Source organism: Oryzias latipes, chromosome 3, assembly GCF_053564925.1.
Source record: "Oryzias latipes strain Hd-rR chromosome 3, Olatipes_Hd-rR_3.1".
Taxonomy (NCBI): Eukaryota; Metazoa; Chordata; class Actinopteri; order Beloniformes; family Adrianichthyidae; genus Oryzias; species Oryzias latipes.
In genome coordinates, this window is record NC_136239.1 from 31736099 (window position 1) to 31763925 (window position 27827).

The window sequence follows — 27827 nt, forward strand, 5'->3', positions numbered from 1 at the left end:
TGTGTAAATGTATCACAGAAGTCTGAGCCTCCCCCCTCTCAACAACAGTCCTCCCAGTGTGACAGCACTGAGAATACCTCAGGGAAGAAGACTTTGAAGGGAGAGTGAAGCTCATTTAAGGGCACCTTAAAGTGAGGGTGAAGATGAGGACATCCACAGAGAAGTGAAAGCTGACACATTTGTCTGCATCAGTGTTACAATTTTATACTTTTGCCGTCTGCATTTACGCAGAGGTAAGAAAAGAAAGTTAAAGACCATTAAAGACCCACTTCGATCATCTTTGGAGCTATTTTAAAAGCGTTTCCAGTGGTCTTTTAATTATGCTTATGCCGTTTTAGCCGAAATGAAAAAAATTGTATTTGTTTTCTAGGACATAGTTTCTGCAGAGCGGCAGTAGTACATAAGAAATTAGCCTTTGAGCTGTGGGTGGCCCCCCCTTGCTGTCACCCATAACTGAGATATCTCTGTTGATGCAGTCTCCCGCTAGCTTACAGCCCCTCACAACGCCAGTCTTACATTAGTGGTGTAACAAAACAAAAACAAAATAGAGATATTGGAGCTATCCAGCCACCAAAAGCCAACTCAGACATGGAAAACAAAGACGTACATGGATCTAGTTGTCTGCAAGCGGATGAATCAGAACGGAGGGAGCCTGTGGCCTGCCAAACAGATTTTCAACAGAACTATTCTTTTTCAAAATGCATTACATCATCTGCTACTTATTCACATCAAGTGAAACAAAAAAATACTCAGAAATGCAACTTTCAGCATAATCGTCTTATCACATGTCCTCCATCATCAGAAAACAGTCACAAGAACATGTTAAACACACCAAAGAGGCCGTCTTTATCAGAGCGGGTCTTTGAGAGAAATAGCTCCTCAGGGAAGTCTGGCCTCAGGGATGATTCTTATTGTTTCTGTTTTTTCTAAATTGATGCTAAAACTTCTCAAACACTGCTGAGACATTTTATTTTATTCCTGCATTTTAAAAAAAGTACAATGTGTTCTATATAGTCCTAATTCTAAAATCAAATGAAAAAAAGCTGCTTCCGGTCATTTGTTTTGGTTTCAGGTTGAATAAACTGCCGCTATTATGTGTCCTTTTACATCGAGCAGAATAAAATGTCCCATCTGTCTGTTACTCCATGTGCATCAACGAGGATAGCTTTTAGCTCGAGGTGAGCCTTCTTCACCTGAAGGTTGAGTTGTGTGAAACAAGCGCACCACAGTGGTAAAAGCCCACAGGGAAAACACTGTCTGCTTTATCACCTCACACAGGGGAAATCTGTCCCACGTCGATTACGCATCATCCCTAGAGTAGGTCTGATTGAATTACATGCTTGCTGGAATGTAAAAGGAGCTTTAGAAGAATGGATCACTGGCTCTGGATAGGTCATAGAAGGCATATATTAGAAACCTAGCCATTGTCATTATGTAAAGTTGGCCAAAGGAATGACTGAATGGAGAAATGGAATGACTGAGAGAAAAGAGTCACGGCTGTGAGAGCCTTTCATTGGCGCTCGAGCTGGGCTTTTCCTTCCGAGTGCTGTATCGCAAGCTGCTCTGCCGTGATTCACACTCCCATGCTCGATACACATTATGACAGCAAAGAAAAAAACACTTCTCCACTTTTACTGACCCCTCTATCCTCACTACCTAGACACAGTGAAGAAAGAGTCAACTTCAATCTGACCAAAGCGGAGAACACCATTAAAAGATAAGACACCCACAATTAGGGAGCACAGCTCTGCTTCCTGCCCTCCCAGCATCCCAGGATATGTGCATGGCAAGCCTATTTTAAACCCCTGCACTTCTGTTTTCATACACTATCACTATATCAAGAGAATAACAGTCAGTATGATATGAGAAGAAGTCTGAATCCCCAGCTTTCAGTGCAACGCAGGGAAAACCCTGTAGACTCCACAAGCATTGCTGGCAGGGGACAAAATAAGATTTAGCATTTCAATATGGCAGACAGCGGATGACCACATAATGAATCCCGCCTTCAGTGTTACGGCTCCAGGCGAGACAAGCACCCCCTTATAGTGCCCGCTAAAGAAAAGGATCCCAACAAAGCTGGGAGGCCTGTGCCCGTGGGAGGGGCTGCATTATATTTTTTCTCATTCCATTTCATGTGTTCCATGCAGCTATTTACTCTTTCCTCTGAGTCTGTGTCACTTCCATATTTATTTTTAAACCTCTGGGCCCCGGTACAGACTCTGACTGACCTTTATTTAAATGTCTCCTCCACTCTGAGCAGATCTCATTACAGCAGAGCTAGTGGCTTTGCACTATCCATCTCATTTCAAAACTTTCTAGTTGCACTTGCGGCGATACTCAGCTGTTTTGCAACCCCTAATTACTGTACCCGGGTAATGATGTTCCTCTCTGCTGACGATATGTGTCCCACCATGCGAAATCCTGCCCATATACATTAGGCTAAATTCCCTCTGGATTCCTGGAGTTCCTTGAGCTGTAAGCATCCCGCCTCTGCTTTCTGCTCCGTCTGTCTTTCTCCCATTGTGCCTCCCGCACGCTGCTGAAAGCACGCCGCATTTCATCTGATGGATTGCTGTGTGAGAACTTTAGGAAACCGTCTCGCATTTTAATGAATAACCAAGGAAGGGTTGAAAGGATCTCGGAGCGTAATAGGTTATTCTTTACTAAGCAGTTTAATAGTGTGTGCAGAAGGTCAACATAGTCCAACAAAAACAGGAAATTGTTTCATTACCATATTATGGTTCTGAGTGCAAAAAGTGCAAAGTTCCCACTGTTCTGATTTTCATGGTTCATACCACTCCTAATGAAACCAAAACAGTCCCAACACATGCTTTCCTCCAACTTGGCATATTTAACCAAAGAATTCCTAGGGAGTCATCACCAATGAGATGATCACAGAAGGCTGAAGGGACGCCTTGTGTGTGCGGCCTACCTTCTCTCCTGGCCTCCTCACAGCTCTCCTTGATCTTCCTGCGGCAAACAGCGGCCAGAGCGACGAGCAGCATGAGCAGACACACGGCCAGCCCGACTGTAACCCAGAGAGCCACCGGGGGGAATGCGATGTTCTGACCTGAAGCAGAGAGGGCAGAGGGAGAGACGAGCACAGAAGAGAGAACCTCATTATTCACTCTCGCCGAGCTAAAATAAGAGTGCAACTGTCACGGCAGCATCCATCACCATTATTCTGCCGTTTGGCAATTCTGCTATTAAGGCTTCTCGTCATGAAAATTATAAAAAATCTAGACCGCAAGACTGGTGAAGCACAACATGATGACACTGATAATGACTTTTGCTATCATTGTCACAACTAGCCTTGACTTTCAGAAACGGCAGGACAGTCAGAGAAAACATAAATGAGTATTAACTCTTGCTTAATGTGAACAGAGAGACAGCTTCTTCACTAGTGTCCAATTAAAAGCCCTTCAGTTGAGTCCAGATGGCAGCCAGCTTACCAGTCACACAAGACTGTGATGTCATTTCACTCAAAAAGCCTTGGCATGGTTTTCAGTGGATGCCGGAAAAAAAAACGATCACACCCCCCTGCCTTCTGTTACACATGGAAAAAATATATTTCGCTTCAGTGCTCTGTTCTTTTTAAGATGTCCAGCACTCTTACTGTAATAAAGGAACATTTTGAAGTTTGGAGATACCAAAATAAAAACAAAGAAAGCTTGCAATTACATATTAAAAAAAAGATTAAATTGTCCTTTATACGAAGAGCTTTTTTTCTAGCAAGCATGTGCCATTAGACTTTTGATAAATGGGTTTCCAAACTTACTCAGTTAAACCAACAGCAACTTAGAAAGCGTGTTTTGGCAAAGTGATAAGGGGAAGTGAATTCTGGTCAGCGGGACACAAAACGATGTCGGACATGGCCAAATTTCCCTTGGGTGTTAAAACTGAACAGAGGGAAAGGCAAGAAGAAAACAGCAGAGCCATTAAATATGTGTGAGTCTGACTGTAGCACAAACAGAACTCCTTCACAGAGCTTGCTCTGGGCAGAAAGAAAAGAAAAACTGCCTGGAAAATGAACCCCACTGGAGATGCATAGTGATGAATCACGTGTAAGGGCTTGATGTGAACTGAGGAGACAGACTTTAGTCCCTGCTGGTCAAGACTGAGCGCAAACAGATGCATTTTTGAAAAAAATCAAATGGAAATTAATGCAATTCTGCTCATTCCTGAAAGTATCTTAAAATAAAACAGAGTGTTGAGGCTAACCTAGTCAACCTTTAAGGTCACCAATTGGCAGAAATAGAAAATCTGCTATGACATTTCTCATTCCCAAACAATGAATCCTAATGACTTCTGGGGAGTCGCAGGACTTTCCCTACGAAACATTGAGGCGTTTTGGTTTTTTTTCTTTCTTTTTCTTTTTTAGAGTCATGACAAACTTCTTTCTTAACTTTTTATCAAATGCCACCAAATTAGAACACATATTACTTGTGCAACTCTGGTTTTAGAAAAACAAATAAATAACCATTAAAAGCTAATTAGCCATTCTGAGCATTTGTAAACACAAGATCGTGTTATATGCAAACTTTAGTACTTATGTGACTACGTTCAACCTCACAAAGGCACCTGCATGACGGTGCGCCCTCTCCTATGGGGACTTTATCAACAGACAAATAAAAGGGAATCACTGCATTCACACCATTACTGTCTAGGCCACAACAGTGTAGATTATGTTTTAATATGATTTAGCCTTTTGTAAACCAATATAAAGTCAGAAAAATGAGTTTGAGAGGGAAAGAATCCTTAAAAACGAAATTATTGACATATTGTTTTTCCTAATGAAAAGCAGGGTAAACAACCCAGCGTCACATACACAGGACAGAATTGAAACGTCATTCTGCCATTTGGATGAAGCCGTGTTTGTCAAGAAAAGTAAAAATAAATGTGTTTGGCTTTTGTACCGAGTAAAAATGGCAAAGAGTACTTTGTTTGTATTTTTCTTTTTTGACCATTCTCGCTCTTGTTGCTCTCACACCTTCTCAGCTCGCTCTCCCTCCCTCAAGCCAGGTTGATAAAGACAAATACCACCGTCAGATATCACTGCAATACTGAGGCCCAAAGGGCTGTGGGATCATATTTTTCTCTTTCTCTTGTTTGATGATGTGATTTTGTTTTTCTCAGAAATAGATTTGTCTCTAATGGTTCTGTTTACCTATCCTCCCTCCCTCCTCTTTTTTCTCCTATTTTCTCTGTGCAGTAACAGCGTCATCCTTGAGGCTCAAGGGTCACGTTACAAGGAGTGCGCAGTGTTAATGAATTGCCAAATGATTTTCCTTTGACTAAATCACAATAAAGAAAAATAAATCTTTATTAGCAACAATAGTGATGAAAGGCGGGGCTTATTTCCATCCATCCATCTTCTTTCGCTCATTCTGGACCAGATCGCAGTCTAAGCAAAGATGCCCAGACTTTCGTCTCCCCAGCCACTTCTTCCAGCTCCTCTGGGGGGAGGAGCCTCCCCAGGGCCTCCGCAAAGGCATTGGTATCGCGATATCAAGCTGTGCATTATGCATATCACAACAGTCTATAAAAATTGTAATAAATGGTTACCTTAAATGTGCTAAAACAATCTTATGGCAGCTTGAAGTACTTAACTATTCAAGCAAATCCCTTTATGCATTTGACCAATCAGATGGACCCCTTTGGTGTTAGATACCCGCCTCCTATGTAGACGAGGGTCATTTGGAGTATAATTTAAGTATGTTGACTTGTTTAAATCAAACTATGGCAGTATTATGGAAATAATGTTTTTTGTTTTGTTGCCATTTGTTCATGTACCGCAATTTATAGTCGCAATATTGATCACTAATATCCCAAATCGCAAGTTTTGCTCATGTCGTGCAGCCCTAGCCCAACCAAATCGAGCCTGTACCTCTAAACTTCCCTCACAAACTGAGGCTCCTTTCCTCCCGGAGAGGTGACGTTCCATGTCCCAAAGGCCAAACTCCATAACATAAAGCTGGTATAGTTGTTTATAGCAATACATTTTACATCAATTTTATATCATGTTAAGTCGAAATAGTGTATATAGGTGTAGATTCTTCTTTTTGTTAAATGTTATTACTTTTTGTATTTTTGCCCATTTTAAATACCCGTTCATTCTTTTTGCACATTGCTGTTGTTCTTCTGTTTTTGCACTGATCTGCTGTAGCAATTGAATTTCCCCAACGAAAAAGAATATCTCATCTTATCAAGAATATATATATATGATAACGTTATATATTTTTTACAAACACGAAAATGTCTTCGTCTTAAATTTTCTTAATCTCGTTTTTTTCTCCTTCTTTTTCAATTATATAAAAGAAGATAGCAAAACACATTTTTTGTATTATCAGTCAAGAAAAATGCAGAATGGGCTAATATTTGATGAATCAACGCCCACAGGGTCTAGTTGTCAGTTTGAGGGCACAGTGAACCCAATCTAACCAGCAGAAATGAGCATCTGCCATCGGATGATGTTAACATATTTACTGATCTGCCAAAAGCAGTCAGCAAATATCAGCTGGTCAATTTGTGCCCGCTGCAGTACGGCTTTCCATTGTTGCTGATTCAAACACACTATGTCAGGTTAAAGCCAAAGACAAAATTGAAAAGAAAATGTGCACTGTCAGTATCAAAAAATAAAATTATGCTGTGCAGAAAGCAGATGCCTTTTGTCATTCTGTTTTTCCCTCAGCTTGGTTCCATAAAACTACATTGAGAGCAGAGACTCTGGAGTTTGTGTTTTCTATATTTCAAACAGAAGTAAGACTGAATATTACAGAAAGTTTATTCTGTTCCCTTAAATAGAGATCTACTTCCTGTCATGTCTAACAAAGAAGGAAAAGATGTGTGTTTATATACTTATCATTTGTTAGAACTAACTGCACACAAACCATCAAGAGATGTTTAGAAAATTAGCATAACATCATATGTTGGTTACTCGCCCTTCAAAAAAATTACGGTAGAAAAAACTACGCCTAAACTTACACCCACAATAAAGTCTGAACTAAAGTACTGTGTTTTTTTTTTTTTTAAAGAGAAATTGACTAAAAACTGTTAATTACCATCTCTAATTCAGTGTGTAAAGTCAAATGAAAGTAAATAAAGTTTAAATCATTGGACAGTTTACGCATCCTTGCCCTTAGACCCTCCTTTTTGGCAAGAAAAACTCCTACAAAAATGGATTTTGGGGAAAAAAAGAAGAAACCTCAGCAAAGTCCACACGAATGAGGGATCCTCTCCCAGGACGGACAGGCGATGAACCAGAACTCCTAAAGAAGAATTAGCTTCTCTAATTCTACAACTACATGTTTAAATAGTCCAGCAACGATGTAAAAATAAAAGCTTTCCTACCTATTCTAGAATCAATAATTCTACTGTGGTGTAACAGCAGATCAAACTTCTCAATGAAACAGTTTTCTAGTTAGACACTGGTGGTGTACATGCTCTGATTTGATGGGATCTAGGAGAGCTCTTAACCTGCTCATGCTGGACACTTGAACCTTTTTGCCCAGTGTATTAAAAAAAAGGATTTTTTTGGTGCTTTATAAATGAATGGGATGAGCTGTTAAGTCAATTTAAAGCATTTTAATGCTTGTGAAATTAAATGTCAGTAAAAATAATAAACATTTGTATCACAAATTAGTGATGAATGCCACTGAAAACCAATTACAATAGAGAACATCTAAATGACACTATTTAAAGTTCATGCTAATAAAATGTGGGGATACTTGTTTTCTATGGGAACCAACTAACGCCTGCTTAAGTAAAAATAGATATTTAATGGTGGTAGGCAGGAGAATGATAAAACACCACCTCCATATGGAGCTCCTAACACAGGGCCCGTCGCCAGAGAGAAATGAATCTCCCTTAGTCTCAGGGAGACAGTATAGGGGAGTCGCAAGGGGCCAGCTTAGACATTGTTCAGGCTTCAGCAAATGTGTGAGCCAAGATTTGCCGGCATTTTTACAAGCCTGAGTGTTTTCTCTCGAGCACCTTTGGTGGAATAAAGTGCTCCTAAGACTCCCTTGCCTGTCATCTTGGTTCTGCTACATGAAGACAGGGAAGATCAAAGCTGCTTTCTATCCAACTGCCACCTTAGTTTTACCTGCCTGGAAGAAACCTAGCCTCTTAAGCTGGGACCAAAAGAGAATAATGTCCCTTGACAGAAAGATGGCTTCTGGCTAAGAAGAGCCTCAAGGCTCATTGCCGACAAGCAGAAAAGATGAGGAAGAGGAGAGGAACAGTCACTTAGGTTTTTCTTTAATTGACAGGACAAACAAGCTGTCTTTATCGTGGCTGGCTGTGAAAATAAAGGAAAGGAAAGGGACCTGGGGATAAAAACAGTCCATCACAGAGGGGGAAGCTGGACTGAGGCCTTGGTTGATGGCCCTGTCCTAAAGGAAGACATCCAGCCAAGGAAATGGTCAAGGCCAGAAACCTAGAAAATGTTTCTCTATATCTACCCAACAATGCCTTACACAGTAGAAATAAACAAAACAATATAAGGAAATAAGGTTTTAAGGTATAAAGAAACCATACAGAGAGATAAAGAACTCTGCTGTGCTCATACTTAACTGACACTAGAGAGAAGACTGATGCACATTTCTTTAGCGGGAGCAAAGTCACAGATCCGAGTGATTTAAATGTCTTTATTTATGCCCTGTGCAGCACACACAATCACACGTCAAAGAGCCTGGGAGGAACAATAACAAGGCTAATGGAAAAACGATGGCCTTGGTGTCAGAGGACACAGATTAGCCAGAACAAAAAAAAAAAAGAAACAAGCATGAATTATTGGAATTACGCTGAACAAATGACTTCATTTGTTTCAGCTCCAGCGTCAATTATGAATCTTTATAATCAACCTCCAAATGTCCATCAGAACAACCAAACCTATCCTACCCAGACGCTGGAGTGTGTGACCTCAGTCGCACCAGCTGTTCTTGCAGTATTTTTAGGAAAGCCTCTCCTCACCGGGAGAGGACACATAGCTGACTTATGAAGGGAAAACTTGGCAAACTGAGATGGATATGGACAGCTTCTGTCCTCTCAGCATCTTCGCTCTGAACCATCGTTCTTTTTTTTTTCTTTGCATTTCAATAAACTGCTTTTCAGGGAAATGCTACCTCTGTGTCTTATTGGCATGCAGAAAGATAATGCTCTCATCTCGAGGACGACATTGCGTCTATTTACTTACACAATTTGTCTGACATTATTGCCTTCCCCTTGACACAGTGAGCTTGTGGCAAACACAAGTATATGATGCACAGACTTGCACATTAAAAAAGAGGAATAGCTCTGCATTTATGGGAATAAAGTCCTTAACAGCCCCTTTTCTTCTCCGTAGGAGAACAATAAAAGCCATCTGGTGGTGGTGGGGGGTGTTATTGAAGGTACGCTGGAGAGGCAGGTGAATGAGCTAGTGGGTCAGTGAAGGTTAAAGTAAGTAAGGATGTAAGTGATCAAGTGATCCAAGCAGATGAAAAAAGAATGGATGCTAAACTCCAACAAAACCATTTTGGGATTTCTCCTCGTGAGCTATTCTCCTCACACTGCACTGGCCTTTCTTCAAGTGGCTGCTGCCTCAGAGGTCACAGGTCATATTCCTATTGTGCAATACTCAGGATTTAGGATGAGGAATTTGTGCGGGAAGGGCTCCTCACCTGTGAAATGAGGCGGAGTTTAATCTGACTGATTCACACGGAAGTATTCCCGCTTGCCCAGCGGATACACAGCAGTCAAAGAGTAAAATCAGACATTGAGATTGGAAACAACTGCTGATGAGCCAGCATTAGAAAACTGGAGTGTGTGTGTGCATACAAAACAGCTGTCCAGGCGAATAAAAGGATCAAAACTTTTGTTTTTTTGTAAAGGAAACCATGTAAAATGAATTAATTTAGCCAAATAGTTATATCAGGAAACACGTTTGTTTTAAATTGGGTAACTTCCTTTTACAATAAAACACCAAGTGTTATTTAGAGAGAAGGTTTTGAAGATCAAAACTCTGATATGATTATTCAAATGAAAAAAAACAAACAATCTGTTCATCACTAAATGAACATTTAATATTATACTCCAGTCAGACTTCTTTTTCTTTTAATGATAGTGAGTTTGGTGACGAATCCCTCTGCATGGTGGCATGATTGCCTCTTGTACGTGAAAATGTTTGTCAACAATGGCAACAAAGGAAACACAAGCTTTAATATATATGACATGGATGTTAGTTAACCCTTTAAAACCAGTGTTGACGTCCTTTCATTGTATGCAAGTCTTCAACTATTTACACAATTACCATAATTTCAGCCGATTCTAAAGCATAGAAAAAAAGCAGCTTAGAGCTGATATGCAACACTTTACAGTAATGAAGTGGTGACACAAACAACGTAGATCAACTGAGTCCGTCCTGGAGAAAAGTGGCTTTGTGCACTTCTGCAATACTTACCGAGAAGGAGGGTCTTTGGGCAGGGATGCCCAGTTTAGCTTAGTCTGTTTAGTTTAGTTAAGTTTAGCAATTACCTATTACATTTAATGACTGATTTCTTTCTTATACAACTATTGTTGTAATAGTGGGCAATATAAATAAAATGAATGGAACTTTATGTTAGTAATGTGTTGCATTTCGGTGCATAGCTGTGATTAAAAAGCAACATTTCTATGTGTCAGAATAAGCTGATTCAAGTTGATCCAGTAAAAAGGTTGGAGAGTTACGGAATGCCAAAGAGCGTGTTATTGAAGTGTTACCAATGACATCTCTGGTGCTGAAAAGTTGAAGAATTATTCAACTGCATGATTTAGATGCTGTGGCTAAGATTTGAGTGAACTGTTAAATATTAGGGAGCTAAAGCTATTTGAACAGAAAGGGTTAATGAAACAAATATACATGTTTGAATCAGTTGCAGAAAATACATTCCAGGTAAAACTGTATCTTAGAATCCGTAAACACTGGCCAAGTCTAAAGGTGAGAGGTATAATCAGAATGAACTTCATATTAGTAGACATGTATGCCTTGATATGGATTTGAGAACTGTATTTATTCGAATACAGAATGGGTTTTAAATGTCATGTCAAAGAGCACTGCATCAGCTTACTGAATTTTAAGCGGTGACCATATCCCTCAATTCAACCATAAAACAAATAAAACATTTGCATGTTCAGACAAGGCTAGGAGAAGAAATGAAGTCAGATGAGTCAACAGACAGGAGCAGACCAGAACACAGAAGTTTGAGGACTATTTTCAGAATGTTCTGCAGCTCAGACACTCAGCACTGGCACAGATGAAAACAAATGATGGACCACAAAGCAGACAATATGCCCACAGTTAATGTCCTAATGAGAGGGAAAATGCACAGTTGAAAGATGGACATAACCTAATACTTTCCACTGGAACAAAACAAACAAAAACAAAAACAATGACAAAGCTGGATTTGCAGTCAATGACAAAGACTTGAAGGCATCTCACCCTTTAAAAAAAATAAACAAACAACACACACACACACACACACACAAAAAAAACAGTTTGTCCAAATTTGTAAAACAAAAACTTGGAAAAAAAAGTAGCAGAATCCTCATAAAAATACACAAAGCTTCTTTAGAAAAACCCAGTGCACTTGCATTTCTAAAACAATGACTGTCGACTTCTAATTATCTGCACAGAGTGTTATGGAAGAGAAACTAAAATGTTTAAAGACTCACTCCAGTCATATTTTGATCAATTTTTTATCTAGAACTAAGCTTCTTCAGTGCGGCACTAGTTCATTGTGGGTGGGACCTTTCACACAGAGAAATACCCCCCTTTTCCATTCTCCATAACTGAGAGCTCTGTGCTTAAGTTAGCTTAAAGCTTCTCACAACCCCAACCCAACATCACCCGTACAAAAAATGACGAGTAATTTCCAGTCGCACCGCTTTGAGCCAGATGCCAGCTCGGATGGGGAAACAAAGACGTACATGGATTCATTTGTCTAAAGGAGGATGCATCAGAATGGAGCGGAGCAGGGAGCTTGTGGCTTACCGATTGCAGTACCTACATCACTGCTAGAGGCGTTTTCCAACTGCATTTTCTGTCTGCTCCTGATTCCCAACGATATGGATAAGGAAATATTTAGAAATGCAATTTAAAGCTTAATTTTATGTATACATGTCTCCCATCATGAGAAAAATGCCCCAAGAACACATTAAAAGCACCAAAAACGCAGTTTTCATTGAAGTGGATCTTAAAGAAGATTTGAATTATGTATGTCATATTTCAATGGTTTTTTTTATTCTGCCATTTTTACATAAAGACACAAAAGTCTTAGCAGCTAACTAATTGTTTCTTCAATTGAATGCGTGTCACTACGTTCTGCAACACATTTAAATACAGATTAGAATGTCTAGAAATAATGTCTTACATGTGTCATTAATACTAATTTTATCAATCTACCTAAAAAAAGGTTGCTAACCTTTTTTTCTTAGAGAGAAGACGTAAAGTGTGGAACAAACATCCAGCCAGGCTGTCTCCCAGCCTCTTCACCAGGCCTCCAGCCCCGCTGGGGCCTCAATTAAAAAACTCCTCTGATGTGTAGTAACTGACAGAGAGTCCATCACTTCCGCACATCCCTCTCCACTGAGAGCAACATTAAGATGTTGCAGGCAGAGCAGAGCGGAGGATCGATTTTCTGTTTTTGGAGGGCTACTCCTTTTTTTTATTTTTTTAAACTAAGCTATCGTCGCATTGCAGATTGAACTTTGGTGCAATAATCACTTTATAACATTGTGTTGGTCAAAGTTTTAATTAGCTTTAAGACAAGAAATGCCTGGAAGGGATTTACTGGCGATGTGTGGGAGACAATAATTAGTGACGGCTATGACTGCCAAAACTGTTTTTCTGGCAAGTTGACACTGAAGACGAGAGGAGCTGACACCAGAGTGACAAAGATAAATGTACGAAAGCAAAGGAGGGATGCCTGAACTACAACTGCTTCCTCTAATAGCAATAATATTTCTTGTCCTAATCAACTACTTGGATTGCAACAAGCTGGGAAACAGCAAAACCCTTAAAACGCATGCAATGACTCCAAAACAGCCATGTCATTTTCTTTTCCTTGGGATGTTTTAACTACATTGTTAACAGTCAAACTGATGCAATACAGTAAAGTAAAAATATGAACACTGTAAATAAATCTGCAATCATAAATGTTTAATAGTATTCCAACATAAATATGTCAATTACTCTGCATGCACTAAATGTGCAGCTGAACAGTTTTGCAGTTTTTCATGATTTATTTATGGAAATGTTTAAAGTCACCCCAAAGAATTTGTATTTGGCAAGTCTGAGAATCATGAAGCATGACATGATATAATACATTAACATGACAGTGAACTAACGACAGACAATCAATACGTTGATATTGACGTTGATATAGACCATCAAAACTTGCGAGCGAAAAATAAAGTTTAACTGAAGTAAAAGTGCACGACTTCCATGATTTCTGCCTCTAGTTGCTTTGCCCCGCCCTTGGAATTCCTGGCCAATGAGTGAAGAGATCTTTAATCACACGGTTTTGTTCACAGGCTTTAGTCAGGAACAGGAAAGTCCCTCTTGACAGCAGTCTGAATACAGACCAAAGGCAAGGTTGGTCCGGACCAAATTAAGTGGACTGGGTCCGGACCAAATGGATTTTGCAAGTCTGTTTAAAACCACCTCAGCTCTGTTTGCTGGTGTGAAATTTGGGAGATCTTTTAGCCTGTATGCCTGCAGAAATACACCACCACCCCCTCAAAAAGGAGAGAATGTTGCTCATTTGTAGGTAAACTGAAATCTCTATTCACAGTATGATGATTGTAAAAAGCACTCCAAGAAACTAAGCCCTTTAGCATAAAGTACGAGTAAAACAGTCATATATATGCATTTAGGATTTGCTACATCCCCGAAAGTTTGTGGTACTAACCACTCAGCCAAACATGAGATAAACAAGCAACCGCTTTATATTTAATTTATTCATTGAGTTTACGGTCAATATATAGAGGTTTAGCTTTAAACTCATCAAGCTCGTGCATATTCTATCATTTTCTAAGTTCTCATTTGCATTATGCCAGTGGGAGCGGAGAAAAAAACCTTTTAATTAAGTAAAGAGATGGGCTCGTTGTGCATGGAAATAGCTTATGCATAAACAGAGTAGAGAAAAGGTAAGTAATATGTTGTTGCAAACCACTTGAAAGCGACTAACATTATTTTGTGATAGTTCCAAAGGCTGATTGCTGCTTAAAATCCTATGCAGACACCATGAAGAGCAAACCTGATTGCTAAAACTGCATCGGTATTGCATCAGTTTAGTGCAAAGTGGGTGTCATGTCATGCAGAACTTAAGCTTTAATATGACACTCATTGAACCACCTATTCATGAGTTAATTTGGGTTAGGAAATTAAACAGATGTGCAAGCTTTTCTTTTTCTCTACATGCTCTTAAGCTTCTTCATTGATCTTTAAATGCAGTAAAGCTCCAGCAAAGAAGAGGGTTTTTTTTTTACTTGGTGTTGCCTTTATTTTAACTGAAATAATTTTGATGTTTACTAAAAAAAAGAAAGCTTTGTTTTTAAAAACACAATTCGTTTCCTGTATTTGTAACTAAATACAGCATGGTTCAAAATCTACAGGAGCATAGACGTTAATAATTCTGAATAAGAACGGGATGTAAGCTAAACCCTGTGAGACAAACTTTATTCACAACTTAAAAGAAGCATCTGGACCTCTTCAAGGAGCTCAAGTTCTTAGTATGTTTCTCCCACTGCAGCATTACTAGGAGAATATTTAATGACAGATTTTTTTAAAGACATTTCTCTGCCTGAGGCTGTCATTATAAAACAGCATTTCTCATATTCCTCAGCTGCAGCCTTTGGTGAATATGGCAAAGACAGATGAATATTCTCAGAACATTGATGTTGGATGGACTGACATTTCCGTGCAGGTCAGGAATTCCCTCATTTATTTATGCTAAGACCAACATGTCCAAAGAACAAAACAAAACAAAAGTTACTTTTCTACTGATTGTGGTAATAAAAAAAAATGTAATTAATTAATTTGCTCAGTGTTTCAAGTTTTTAATGCGTTTCTGGGGTTTAATCCCAATTCTCAACCAAAAACTGAAAAACAATGTTTATGTTACGCAATGAGAATGTTACCCTTATTTATTCATGCACAGGACAGTTCAGTGAATTTGCACACATTTTGCATGGTCACATTCACTACATTACCTCATGTGTCGTGCAACAAGTTCCAACATAACAAATCCTATTAGAACTTGACTGTAGATGGCTTCAAAAGGGGAAAATAATTCAATAATGTCTTTTCTTCAACAAATATGTATCTATTAGTTTAGGCAAATGAAGAAAAAAATAGAAATGATTAAAAAAGGTTATTGTTTACCACACTGTTTAATTAAAGTCTGTATTGGCCAATTTCATGCATTTAAACCCATAATCACTTCCTACAAATTACATTTACTGTGATATTTACAGACTCCCTCCAATAATGATGTTATGTCACCATCTTTGTTAGAGCAAAACATTCACATAAGAGGTTTCTAACATCTTGTTCTCTCAATTCAGAAGCCCAATCAGCTAACTGGTGATGACTGAGGATTTATGCACCAACTAGTCATCTACCATAAGCACACAGTGCAAACCACACACAAGCTAATTCAAGGAAGCACTGTTTGTGACCCACTTAGACTAGGGGTGTGCCAAAATATCGATATGGTGATATATCGTGATATTTAGTCCCGTGATTGATTCTCGATGCGTCATTATCAAGAATCGACCTTTTATATACGTTGATCCCTGCACTGTACGCCCAGACAGAAGCTATGGTTGAGATGGCGCCTGGGACAGCAGAAAGAGAGGCATCCCTGCCCTCAGGCCCCCCTTCTCCTCAAAGCAGCGGTAGACGAGCGGCGTTTTGACGCTAAAAAGCCTGTGGTTCTCAAGAAAAAACATGAACATATAAACATACATCGCATGCAGCTTTTCCCCATACGTTTTGTTCACAAAGATGTTTACTTTTAGAAGCACTTTAAGTTCATGTATTTTATCCCTGGTCATTTATTTTAAAAGCAGTCTATGTCTTAAATAACTTAAAGGAAAGTTCCTGGCTACTTGATTTAATTTTTCGGGGAGAATTTTATTTTTGCACTAAAAGTGTCATTTATTTTTAACAAAGACACTATTATTTGTTCACAGAATTGATATCTGATTTACAGCTATTATTTTTAAATAATGCAATGGCTATGGCTTTGTTTTTCAAAAGTTAATACCAATGTGCCTGGCAGCTACTTGACTTATTCATTTTTTATCCTGTTTACAGCAATTTTGTACTAAATAATGGTACTGCTGTTCATGTTCACTACTGTTTACACTGAATTTTACAGATATTTCGAAAATGAAAGTTGTCATTATTTGTCAAAGACAGAGTATTACTGATTTCAGCAATGTTACACAAAAGTCTGTTATCATTACACTAAATAGGACACAAGTTGTTCCATATCATTGTGTTTAAAAACGAAAAAATAAATCTGGAAATATTTTCCAAAAAACAGTTTTCACGTTCTTCTTTCTTAAAGTTTGATATATCGTGAGTTGTTAGAGATGATATATGGATTATCACATTATCACTGTATCGTGATAGTATCTTTATCATTTATTACCGAGTACCCAGTGATTCCCAGCCCTAGCTTAGACACTGAATTCATCACTGCTCCAGGTGAAAGACGGTAAAGGCAAAGAAGCTGCCATCGGTGGGTGAATGTGTGTGGATGGGTGAATGGGACTGTGACTGTAAACCGCTTTGAGCCTTAAAGACCCACTCCAATAAAAACATTATATTTGTTGTTTTTAACATGTTCATGTTTAACATTTTTCTCATGATGGCAGATAAACATAGATGAAATTACAATTAAAACAGCTTTAGTACCCCACTGATTACAATAACATCTTTAGGTCAAAACTACTCTATAAGGTCCAACGTGTCCCAAATCTTCACCAAAACTCTGGTTTCGAATCAAATCGCCTCCTTTCTGAAAGACTCGCATTGGCTCCCTGTCAACTTTACAATCCAGTTCCAAAGCATTGTGTTTTCCTCTAAGAGAACCTCTCGTCTCCTTACATTTCTGATCTCACCCATGTCTCCCTCTTCCCGCTTTCTCAGATCCTCCTCTGCCATTCACCACTGTACCTTATGTTCCTCTTCAGCACCATGGGGAGCCAAGCCTTCAGCCATTCTGCTCTCAAGCTCTATCCTTCTCTCTTTTCTCCTTTTTTTTCTTCAAGTCCTAACCTTAAACATGTCTGTTTATATTTTTAAATATAGTCATTCTTTACTCTTTTATGTTTTAACTTATAACAGAGTTTTTGAAAGCCACTAGTACTGTAAATAAAATGAATATTTATTACTACGGTTTCAATTTAAGACAATCCACTGTAACTTTTGATCTCATTTTGTTTCCAACATATACCTGTATGATGACTAAATCTGTCGATAGTCCTTACACTATCTTCTTCTTCTTTCCCTTTCGGCTTTTCCCATCAGGGGTCGCCACAGGGAACAAGTCGCATGGTAAACTTGGCAATGTTTTTACGTCGGATGCCCTTCCTGACCTCAAAGCAACCGGGCTTGGGACCAGCACAGAAGTAGAGAAGGGAACAGGGAGCAGCCCGGATTCGAACCCTGGTTTCACGGACGGAAGGTGCCGCAAACCAGCACGAGCTATACCGGCTCCCGGATAGTCCTTACACTATAATTTCAAATAAATTCAACTACATGAAAATGACACCTGAGTTTTTTTATATGAAATTATTACATTTAAAAGACTGAGTCATTTAACACTGAAAGAACTTCAACGTAGCAATTAAGGGCTTTGTTGAATCAATACATCAAACTAATCTCAGAAAAATCCAGACATTTATTGAGTATAAATCCTGAAGGTGTTTCTCCAGTCTCTTAAGATGGACTGTACTTAAGTGGAGCCATGATTCATTACAAGCCCTTCCTATAAAACCGCTTGTAATTTTAATGCCACAAGTCACACTGGTAAAACTGTTATATTTTTCTTCACAGAAAGTGATGCATTTGAATTCCTTGGAGTTTTGGAGAATTTTACAAAAAACTACTCAAAGCCCTTTATCTACATTTATTTTTCTCCCAAAAAATTACTGTCAAATTCCCCTTCATTGTTTGTTTTTGTTTGAAGATATTGCGTTGTTTAGTCCCTTTAGACAGACTGAAAAATGGGTGGGTGTTCCATTTGATGGTGTGCAGATAATCACATGTGTGACAAAGTTATTTAGTTTGAGAAATGCTTGGCCTGAAGCTGAGAAATGAGTTGGTAACATGTTGTATTGTATGTTCACACCAATGTCGCTCAAGGGCAGCAATTTCCACATGACAAATGTGTCAAAAACCAAAGCAAGGTTTGCTTATGCGCATATCACATGAGAAGGTAATGGAGTTAAAAAGAAGAGCTTGAATAGGGATTAACAAGTTTAGAAGGAAACTGGTCATTTTGCTCTTTCTGCAGAAAGATAAGAGAAAAGCAGCAGTAAAAGACATTTTGAAAACACCTGCATGGGCTACATTTATCTAAGCAGCACTAATGCAAATGTGATCATTTACAGTTGATTCTATTGTCCTTTTAGAACCCCCCCCCCCCCCCATGTGCTGTCATAATACAGACTGCTCAGAAAGTTGCTGCTATTTAACCAAGAAAAAAGATCAATAAATGTTTTCAGTAAAACGACCCACCTTTAAATCATATGAAACCCCAAAACATGCAGTTACTAAAAGTTCTAAATAAAGACCCAATTCAATGAAAATTTGGTTGTTAGGGTTTTTTTTCAAAACATTTTCTTTTAGCATTTTTCACATGATGGAGGACCCATTTTCAAGAATTTAAAGTGAAAATTGCATTCCACCCTGTTTTTTATTTATTAAAATCGGGGTGAAATCAGGAGAAGATGAAAAAAAGCTCACTTTAGTGAAATGAAATGCAATTGCAATGGGGGGGCCATAGTCTCACTGCTCTGCTCAATTCTGATGTTTCACTTGCAGACAAAAAGATAAATTATGTCTTAGTTTTCCTCGTCTGAGCTGGCATCTGGCTCAAAACCGTATGGCTGGATAACTCTAAAATTGCTCACCATTTTTGTCGCATCGCTGATATTAAGTTGGGGTTGTGAGGGGCTGTAAACTAGCGCGAGAGCGTGTAGACTAATGGATGATGGGAATTGAACACCAAGCCATAAAAAAACAAGACAAACCAGGAGAGTTTAGTGAAATATTTAAACGAAGCCCACATGGTCGTTCAATATCTCTGTTTCAAAACGTTTCACCAAGAAATTAAGGCGAGCAAAACATGTTCTATGAAAAAGTTGAAAATCCACTCTTTGTTTTCTCTGAAGTTAGACAAAAGGACTCCTCACATTCATTTCTTATCTTTTCATTGCTGTCTTCAGGTAGTGGTGTAGAAATATGTTCAATTGTTTTGCTGTTTTTGCTAGAAAAATGCTGAGACATTTCTATTTTTCAATCATTAACTGTTTGGTTACAAACATGTACGCATTTTATTCCTTTGTTTTTTTTCAGATTCCTGCAGTCTATCTTTACAAACTTCCCTACTTTCTGTTTTGATGCTTGATGAACTTTTTGGAGAACATGCACAATTTCCATTTGCAACTTTCCCATTTTTAAGAATGTCGTTTTGTTTTTGTAAAAACCTTTGGTAACACTTTATATTAAGATTCCTTAACAAGCTTTGTTAACACATTAACAAGCATTATAAATGAATTTATAGGGTGTTAGTAAGACATTTATTAGTACAATAAGTCTAATAAGGTTTATTAAATTACTTAGTTAACACATTTACAAGCATTATTATTAGGATGTTTTCAAGATGTTAATGATGCATTTACTGATATTATAGGTGCCTAACAAATTTGTCAGTGTTAATAAGCTTAATAAGATTTATTAACAACCTTTGTTAACAAATTAAGATGTATTTTTATTGTTTGGGGTTCTAGTAAGATATTTATTAGCATTATAGACGCCTGACACAAGCCTAAGTGTTCATAAGCTTAATAAGTTGTATTAACTAACTTATCAAATTAATAGGCTTTATTAATGTGTCAGATGCTAGTAAGATATTTATTAGCATTATAGATGTCTTGCAAATACCTGAAAGTGTTAATAAGATTTATTAACATCTAAAGTCAGACCATTGTCTTCTGAATCCATATTACTAAACTGCTTATAAGCTTTACAAATGTATTAATTAACTTTGTTAATAGTTTATTAATTGTTTTGCAGCACCTCATCTAAAGTGTGGACGTTTTTAAGCACAAACAACCACAAAGCATAAAGATTGTAAAAAGAACTTTATGACATTAAATCAGACTAAACATACACAAATCGTTCTGTAAAATATATATAATAATTTAATTCAGAAAAATATATTTTTAAAAAAAAACATATATACTGGTGTCGGATTATGCTACCATCATAGCTAATAAGGATAAAGTATTAGCATCTATCCTGAGTGAAACATTCATTGCTAATCCCATCACCAGGAGACAATTCTCTGCATTCAATGCCAACTTCATTCAACCACTGTTGCCTTGCTTCAAAGTCCACAAGAAAGTTGCACAAGCCAGTCATTTTTGAAGAACGAAGACAATAAACCTACAGGAGCCATGCTAAAGCTAACACGCTAACGACCGACCGGTACAGAATCAAAGATGGGCGGGGCTTCTTTCGTCACCTGTGTGAAAGCAAAGTCTAAGAGGCCATTCAATTGGCTGAAAGTGAGCATGCCTGTTTTGCTGATGAGTTTGATTGACAGATTCATTAGCCAATGGTGACATTAGTTAACCTGCCCATCTTTGATTCGATGGGCAGGTTAGCGTGTTAGCTTTAGCATGGCTCCTGTAGGTTTATTGTCTTCGGTCTTCAAAAATGACTGGCTTGTGCAACTTTCTTGTGGACTTTGAAGCAAGGCAACAGTGGTTAAATGCAGTTGCAGTGAATGCAGAGAATTGTCTCCTGGTGATGGGATTTGCTATGAATGTTTCACTCAGGATAGATGCTAATACTTTATCCTTATTAGCTATGATGCTAGCATAATCCGACACCAGTATATATGTTTTTAAAAAAAAAAAATATTTTTCTGAATTAAATTATTATATATCTTTTACAGAACGATTTGTGTATGTTTAGTCTGATTTAATGTCATAAAGTTCTTTTTACAATCTTTATGCTTTGTGGTTGTTTGTGCTAAAAAACGTCCACACTTTAGATGAGGTGCTGCAAAACAATTAATAAACTATTAACAAAGTTAATTAATACATTTGTAAAGCTTATAAGCAGTTTAGTAATATGGATTCAGAAGACAATGGTCTGATTTTAGATGTTAATAAATCTTATTAACACTTTCAGGTATTTACAAGACATCTATAATGCTAATAAATATCTTACTAGCATCTGACACATTAATAAAGCCTATTAATTTGTTAAGTTAGTTAATAAAACTTATTAAGCCTATGAACACTTAGGTTTGTGTGAGACATCTATAATGCTAATAAATATCTTACTAGAACCCCAAACAATAAAAATACTTCTTAATTTGTTAACAAAGGTTGTTAATAAATCTTATTAAGCTTATTAACACTGACAAATTTGTTAGGCACCTATAATATCAGTAAATGCATCATTAACATCTTGAAAACATCCTAATAATAATGCTTGTAAATGTGTTAACTAAGTAATTTAATAAACCTTATTAGACTTATTGTACTAATAAATGTCTTACTAACACCCTATAAATTCTTTTATAATGCTTGTTAATGTGTTAACAAAGCTTGTTAAGGAATCTTAATATAAAGTGTTACCAAACCTTTAAATAAATCGAATGCCAAGATCCTATCTAAACATCATTTCTACGTAAGCAGATGTGTCTCTATGGGATGAACTGTAAAATAACGCCACTGATTTTTCGCTCATATAGTAACATTTTTTTCAGTAAAAATTGAAATTCAAAACAATGTGTATAAGCATATATGTTTAAGCATTTTTTATCCAGGTTAAAAAGATGACCTATTATGCCAAATATGTATATTTCTTGGGGTTTCTTTGAGTTTTTGAGTGAAAATACAGTCAAAGACTTTGCCATTAAAAAAAAAAAAACTAACTTTTGAAACTTTACTAAACTGTGAGAATACAGTTTGAATGTAATTCAAACAGCACTTTTTTTCCAGGGTTGGAGTCTGTTTTTTGTTGTTTCTAGATATAATACTGACAACTTGAAATGTAGTCTAGTTGCAAATGTCTATCTATTTCACAGCAGCAGATGTAAAGCAGGTGTTAAAAGCTCGCTGTGGCACTGACCAAGTCACTCTTAGCTGTGGAAACATGTCTGAAGATTGATAACATGAACCATATCTGACAACTTTAATAGGGTAAGAAGGTTTTTTGAGCTTCTTTTTGGACAATTTAGTAACAGACTGCATTTTGTCAAGGAGACGGATGTAGCTGCAAAATTCAAGCTAGCAGCAAAATATCAATTTGTCTTGAGGGCTGTGTAAGTAATTGGAAAGCTGCTGTAAATTCAAACTTGGACCAATAAAAAGGGCCACACAACTTAATTGTAGACATCACTGTAATATTTGACCCCAGGGCTTGGAAGCTTCATTACTGTTGAGCTTCCTATCAAGCAGTGAGCCTGTGGATACCTCTGCATTCCCAAGCCAAACTGTCAAGACGTGGAGACAAGGTCGTTGACCGATACAGCTGTTTGAAACTGCTGTCCTCTGGCAGACGAGACACGGAGCATATTCTGAACTTTTATTTTACATGAATTAATTGGTTATAGCTCTCTACTTGCTTTAAAAAGAATAGAAATTGATCCTTAAGGATCTACTCTGACGTCTACCTGAACCAGTAGACAATGCCCTCTTTGTTTTGCCAGCTACTAATTTGGACTGTTTGCAACCACTGAACAAAGCAATTTACTGAATTTGCAAACATCCTTAGCAGGACAATAACTCATAGCACTATCAGTGGGGGAGTTTAAACATCAAATGAATGACCTGAATAATTCAAAAGCCAAACTCTGAAGGTGTGCCCAGTGTTTTTTTTTTTTTGTTTTGTTTTTTTTTGGTGGCTGGTCTCCCAATTTCTCTGGAAAGCTGAAGCTAACATGATTTTATGTTAGGAATCTAAAAGCCGATGCCAGGCTTCCTGAAACCAATCCCTCTTACAGGATTAACAGGGGGCTGAGTGAAACGTCCACTATGGAGCCCCCACTGGTTCCAACACAATCACTGACAAAAGTCCTTTTTATTCATCTCTACTGGAATTAAATAAAAAAGTAACACAAATGACAAAGTTGTGTCTGCTTTTGAGTAAGTAACTGTGTGTCACACTGACGTAACCATCTAGACAAACAAAACGTGTCCGCTCCAATGTAGTCTATGCATGCAAACACACCATATTTTTTTCTTGCAAGTGTGAAATACTTAGTATAGGAAGGGCAGTCTCCAGTTTGGAAAAGAAATCCATAATGGAAGTACTTAAACATGCAGTTACTCAATCGATCATTAGGAGTCTGCTGCAAAAGTAAAGGTCAGCTCATACTCCCCAAGAACCGAGAATATTGTCCCACCCCATGAAAATAAATGATGTCTTCCCACAGCCTTGCTGTTGGAGTTCCTGCAGCTTATTCTCCACACATCCCTTCTTCTCTTGTTCTTCAGGTGAGAACAAGTGGGGTTAAAAAAGTAAAGTACTGGGTTGTTCACTTTTGTTCATCCACACCGTCATTGCTCACTCAATGAAGGGATCAGATCTTTAAGGACACAATCTAAGTTCAGTCGTTTTCTTATAAAAAAAAAAAAAAATCTTTTTTTTCCTTTCCAATGTTTGGTCTTCTTACTTTCTCCAATACTGCAAAAACTGCCAAACTTCTCATTGGCATCATGCTGCGGCATTCCTTTATTTTTGCTGTATTGATGTTACACTTAGAGCAAATGACGTACGCTGCATTGGGAGTGCCCTACATCAACTTCTTTGCAGTACGAGAGAGAAGATGACATTTTTCAACCAAAACAAACTTGATCAAAAATCTCTATTGAGCAGGCCAACAAACACCTCTGTTTTCCAAAGCATGCGGAGCCCTTAACTCCTCTATATACAATTGTATCATGGTATTAGCTTTATTCATGTGGACATTTTTGATAAAAACAGTTAGCTACCTGAAACGGCATGCCAGCATGTAATGTCATGACATAATTTAATGACTAATAGTTTTGACTTTGCTTCTGAGAAAAGATATCAAGTGAAGCCAAACATTTTAGTATTCCTGGACGAATAAATCAATACAAAATGGAAGCCCAAAACATGATTCAGAGGGGTCATCTATGCAAAGGAATCTAGCGAGTATTTCTTTTTTTTATTACAATTCTTTGTTTTTTAATTTGGAGAACAAATGACAATCAACTGTAGAGTTGCCTGCATATCCTGAGGGAGTAGGATGAAATATGCTGAGGTTTTTATTTTTCTGTTCAAAGTATGACACTTGAAATAGTGCAGCAACAAATGAAACTAAAATGTATTCCTCTAAAACCCATACCTTTATTTTATTTTATTTTTTCTGCTAGGACAGGATATAATGTAAGGACATATTAAAATACATATCATGTACAGGCAAACTCTATTTTAACAAAAAATATAGGGGCTCCAAAAGTTTGGTTTTCCAGATAAAGAAAGAATTGATTCTATTTTAAGGTCCTTAAGGAAATAATACTGTCAAAGATAAAGAAAGAAAAAAAAGTAGCTTTTGATTGTAGCCAAGAACATTACCAGTTAGTTCTAAAAGATTTTCAGACCAAACATTTGACAAGGTAGTGTCTGAAATAAAACAAGGGAAAATGAATCTTTGCACAAAAGAGAGAAGCTCGGATTTTCTCGCTTAGCGAAGGACTCTAATGGGGCGGCATAAAGCTAGAACTGACAGCAACTGAACTTAACCTTGCAGTGTTTCTGAGCTGCTGACAGAAAGACTGCAAGCATGACAAATCACATTGCTCTGGACATAATTCAAGGATAAAATTTGCAATAATGAAGACCCAGTGGAGGACATCCACGTGTCTTTAGAGCGGTGACAGCAGCAAGTGGCCCCCATTTATTAATCCTGATAAGAATAATGTGCTCACAATGGTGTGGTTGCTGCATACCTGTATTTATTTTAGATAGTAAACCTACTTCATCAGTCTGCTGATTGTTTTCACAAACTGGGCTGGGTTCATGATAAGACACGGCGTGCATTCAGCAAGAAAAAGACCTATTTGTGCACTGGGCGCTAATTTATACAGTGCTTGTGAGAAGGTTGCCTGCTTGCAGCTCCACTGACAACAGATCCATTTATACTGTTTGCCGTTTCTCTGAAGGCTTTGTTAATTACATTTGAATTAGTCCTTGTTCAGGGAGAACAAAAATCTGCAAAGTGGTTTGTTATGGAGGACAAGAGTGCAAAGCCTGATGCTGAATAACTTATTAGATGTGTGACCATACGCTGGGTAAGATATCCTGGTGAAGAACAGATTTTGAGTGCCTTAAACCAATGGATGCTGTGCTATCATGAGGCTTTATTCTTCTAAGAAAACAGCTCAGTCCGTACTGGATGCAACATTCTTATATAACATTTGGAAAATGTCTAATAGAACTGAAACAAAAAGGCTTCAGGCTGCCAGGAAGTATGTGCAGTCTTTAGGGAAAATGTATGTAAAAAAACACAACTGTAACAAAAAAAAAAGCTGTTGCATTACGTGTACAGATGACATCAGTATTAGATTGTGATGATATAACCAAGACAGGGACAAGTATGAAAGCAAAAGTCTGCTGCTGTGCTTAAACCTGAATAAATGAATTCAGGTTCTCAGACTGGTAAAATCCATCTTCATGACAAAGGTCACTGTTTACAAGGCAATTAAAGTTGCTTTTAACCTTGATTTTCCCAGTGAAGCTGAGGTTTAGAAACCACGTGCCTCACAATCACACAGTAATAAACATTCTCCTTGGGGAAATACAGCAGACAAAAACAGCGTTGAACCTGAAGTACAGTGAACGAGCAAAGGCATTCTAAAAGAAGCTGATGCGTAAAAGCGGCATGTGGTCTTAGCAGAGAGGGAGAGCAAACTTAAATTCTTAACAAGCATGTTTACTTTTACCCAAGAACCCTTTATAGGAGTGAGCTGAAAGAGCAATTTTTGAGACCGACTGGGCTCCAAGAGATTCAAAACACACAGTAGCAGCAAAGCAGAGCTGGCAAGAATCTCTGACAGCTGACAGAGTGGATTTGATAGCCTCCTGACAAAATAAAAGGACTCAGTTACTTATTTTGTTAAGCCAAACAAACACAATTAGGAGAATCTCCACTGTTAAAAGTCTTAAGCCTTACAACCCACCCGCATGTGCTTAGGGATGTGAATACTAAATCAAACAATTGTGGTCAATAAAGGGAAAATGGTGCCATCTGGGCATGCGGATTGTATTTCTTTGTCTTATTTTTTTGCTGGCCTTATCAAGACATTTGTAAATTCTGAACACAGATTTTGAAAAAGCAAGTCAAAGTGAGAAGGTGTTGAAAGGCTTCAGTTTCCTTGCAGACATAATGGAGGGTCTTCTAAATCACTACTGAGTCAATAATCTTTCTTAATAGCAGATGTATTCTAAAATACTAAGTGGTAGAACAATGCTAAAACTAATGGTACTGTGATACTAATGCAGAATTATTAAAACTAAATGATATTAAATACAGCAGTTATACCAAATAAAACCTAATTTACATTTTTGTACAATATTAGTCATAGATTCTGAAAGTTGTCCCACTTGAAATTGAAAAAATTGTGGATGGATTAGGTCATTGAACATCTTAGGTGGGGTGCACATTCAAACACCGAACTCCCAAATTCCATTGGCATCAATTTATTTATGTTGACAGATGAGTTGAATGGTGGATGATTTTGCCTGGAATTAAATGCAGAAACAAATGAACACAATGATATATATTCTATTGTTGGTTAAAGATAATAAAACAAGACCTAAAGATCCTTCAAAACTGGCAGTAAAGCAGATTTGATTATCTTTTATAGTTTTTAATGTAGTCCTACTATAGATCAACAGTTTCTGTGGTTTTGATCACACCACTAGGGATGCAACAATTCACTTTACCCACGATTTGGTTCAAACCTCGTTTTTCGGGTCACGGTTGTGTTTCGGTTCGATATATCATTTGTGTATCACAAAATAACAACAAATAAATACAAATTCAGAATTTTCTTTCTTCTGATAAACTAGTAATAATGAAGAAAAGCCTTTCAGTTGGCTCGTAATAAGCCTGGTGTACTTCAATTAAATAGTAAATATTACCGGTAAATCCTTCTTAAATTCAGCATAAAAATTGTTTGACTCTTTCAACGTAAACACCCTGATATTCAGGAAAGGATGAAACGATTCCCTTTCCCCCGTTTCGCTTTTGGTCAAGAATTGTGGCATTCCTACCACCAACCCATGAGGAGTACCTCAAGTACTGGATATTTGCTACTCAACATGCACAGGCTCCCTTTTGGGTTCCATCATCCACACTGATAATGTTTTATAGCTTAGAAAGGCACACAACACTCAAGTTTACTTAGCTCTGCTAACAGAAGACCATGTCCTGTTTGTCACACTAGATGCACTACTGGATCCTAGGAGGCCAATTCAGGCATTTATTTCCAACAGTTTTTAGTCAGATTTTTGCTCTACAAAC

At 37.7% G+C, this 27827-nt stretch overlaps 1 protein-coding gene across 4 annotated transcripts in view; it reads right to left on the bottom strand.

Annotated features, from left to right (window-relative positions):
• cd276 (CD276 molecule) overlaps nt 1–27827 on the bottom strand; it is a 75061-nt gene that overhangs the window by 19755 nt on the left and 27479 nt on the right. For all 4 annotated transcript variants that reach the window (XR_013654895.1, XM_004067295.4, XM_078944611.1 and 1 more), the window contains one exon: nt 2933–3070. Coding sequence is in view for 3 of the 4 variants with exons in the window: in XM_004067295.4 (XP_004067343.1) it covers nt 2933–3070 (138 nt within the window). In the remaining variant the exon portion in view is untranslated. The remainder of the gene's footprint in view (nt 1–2932; nt 3071–27827) is intronic.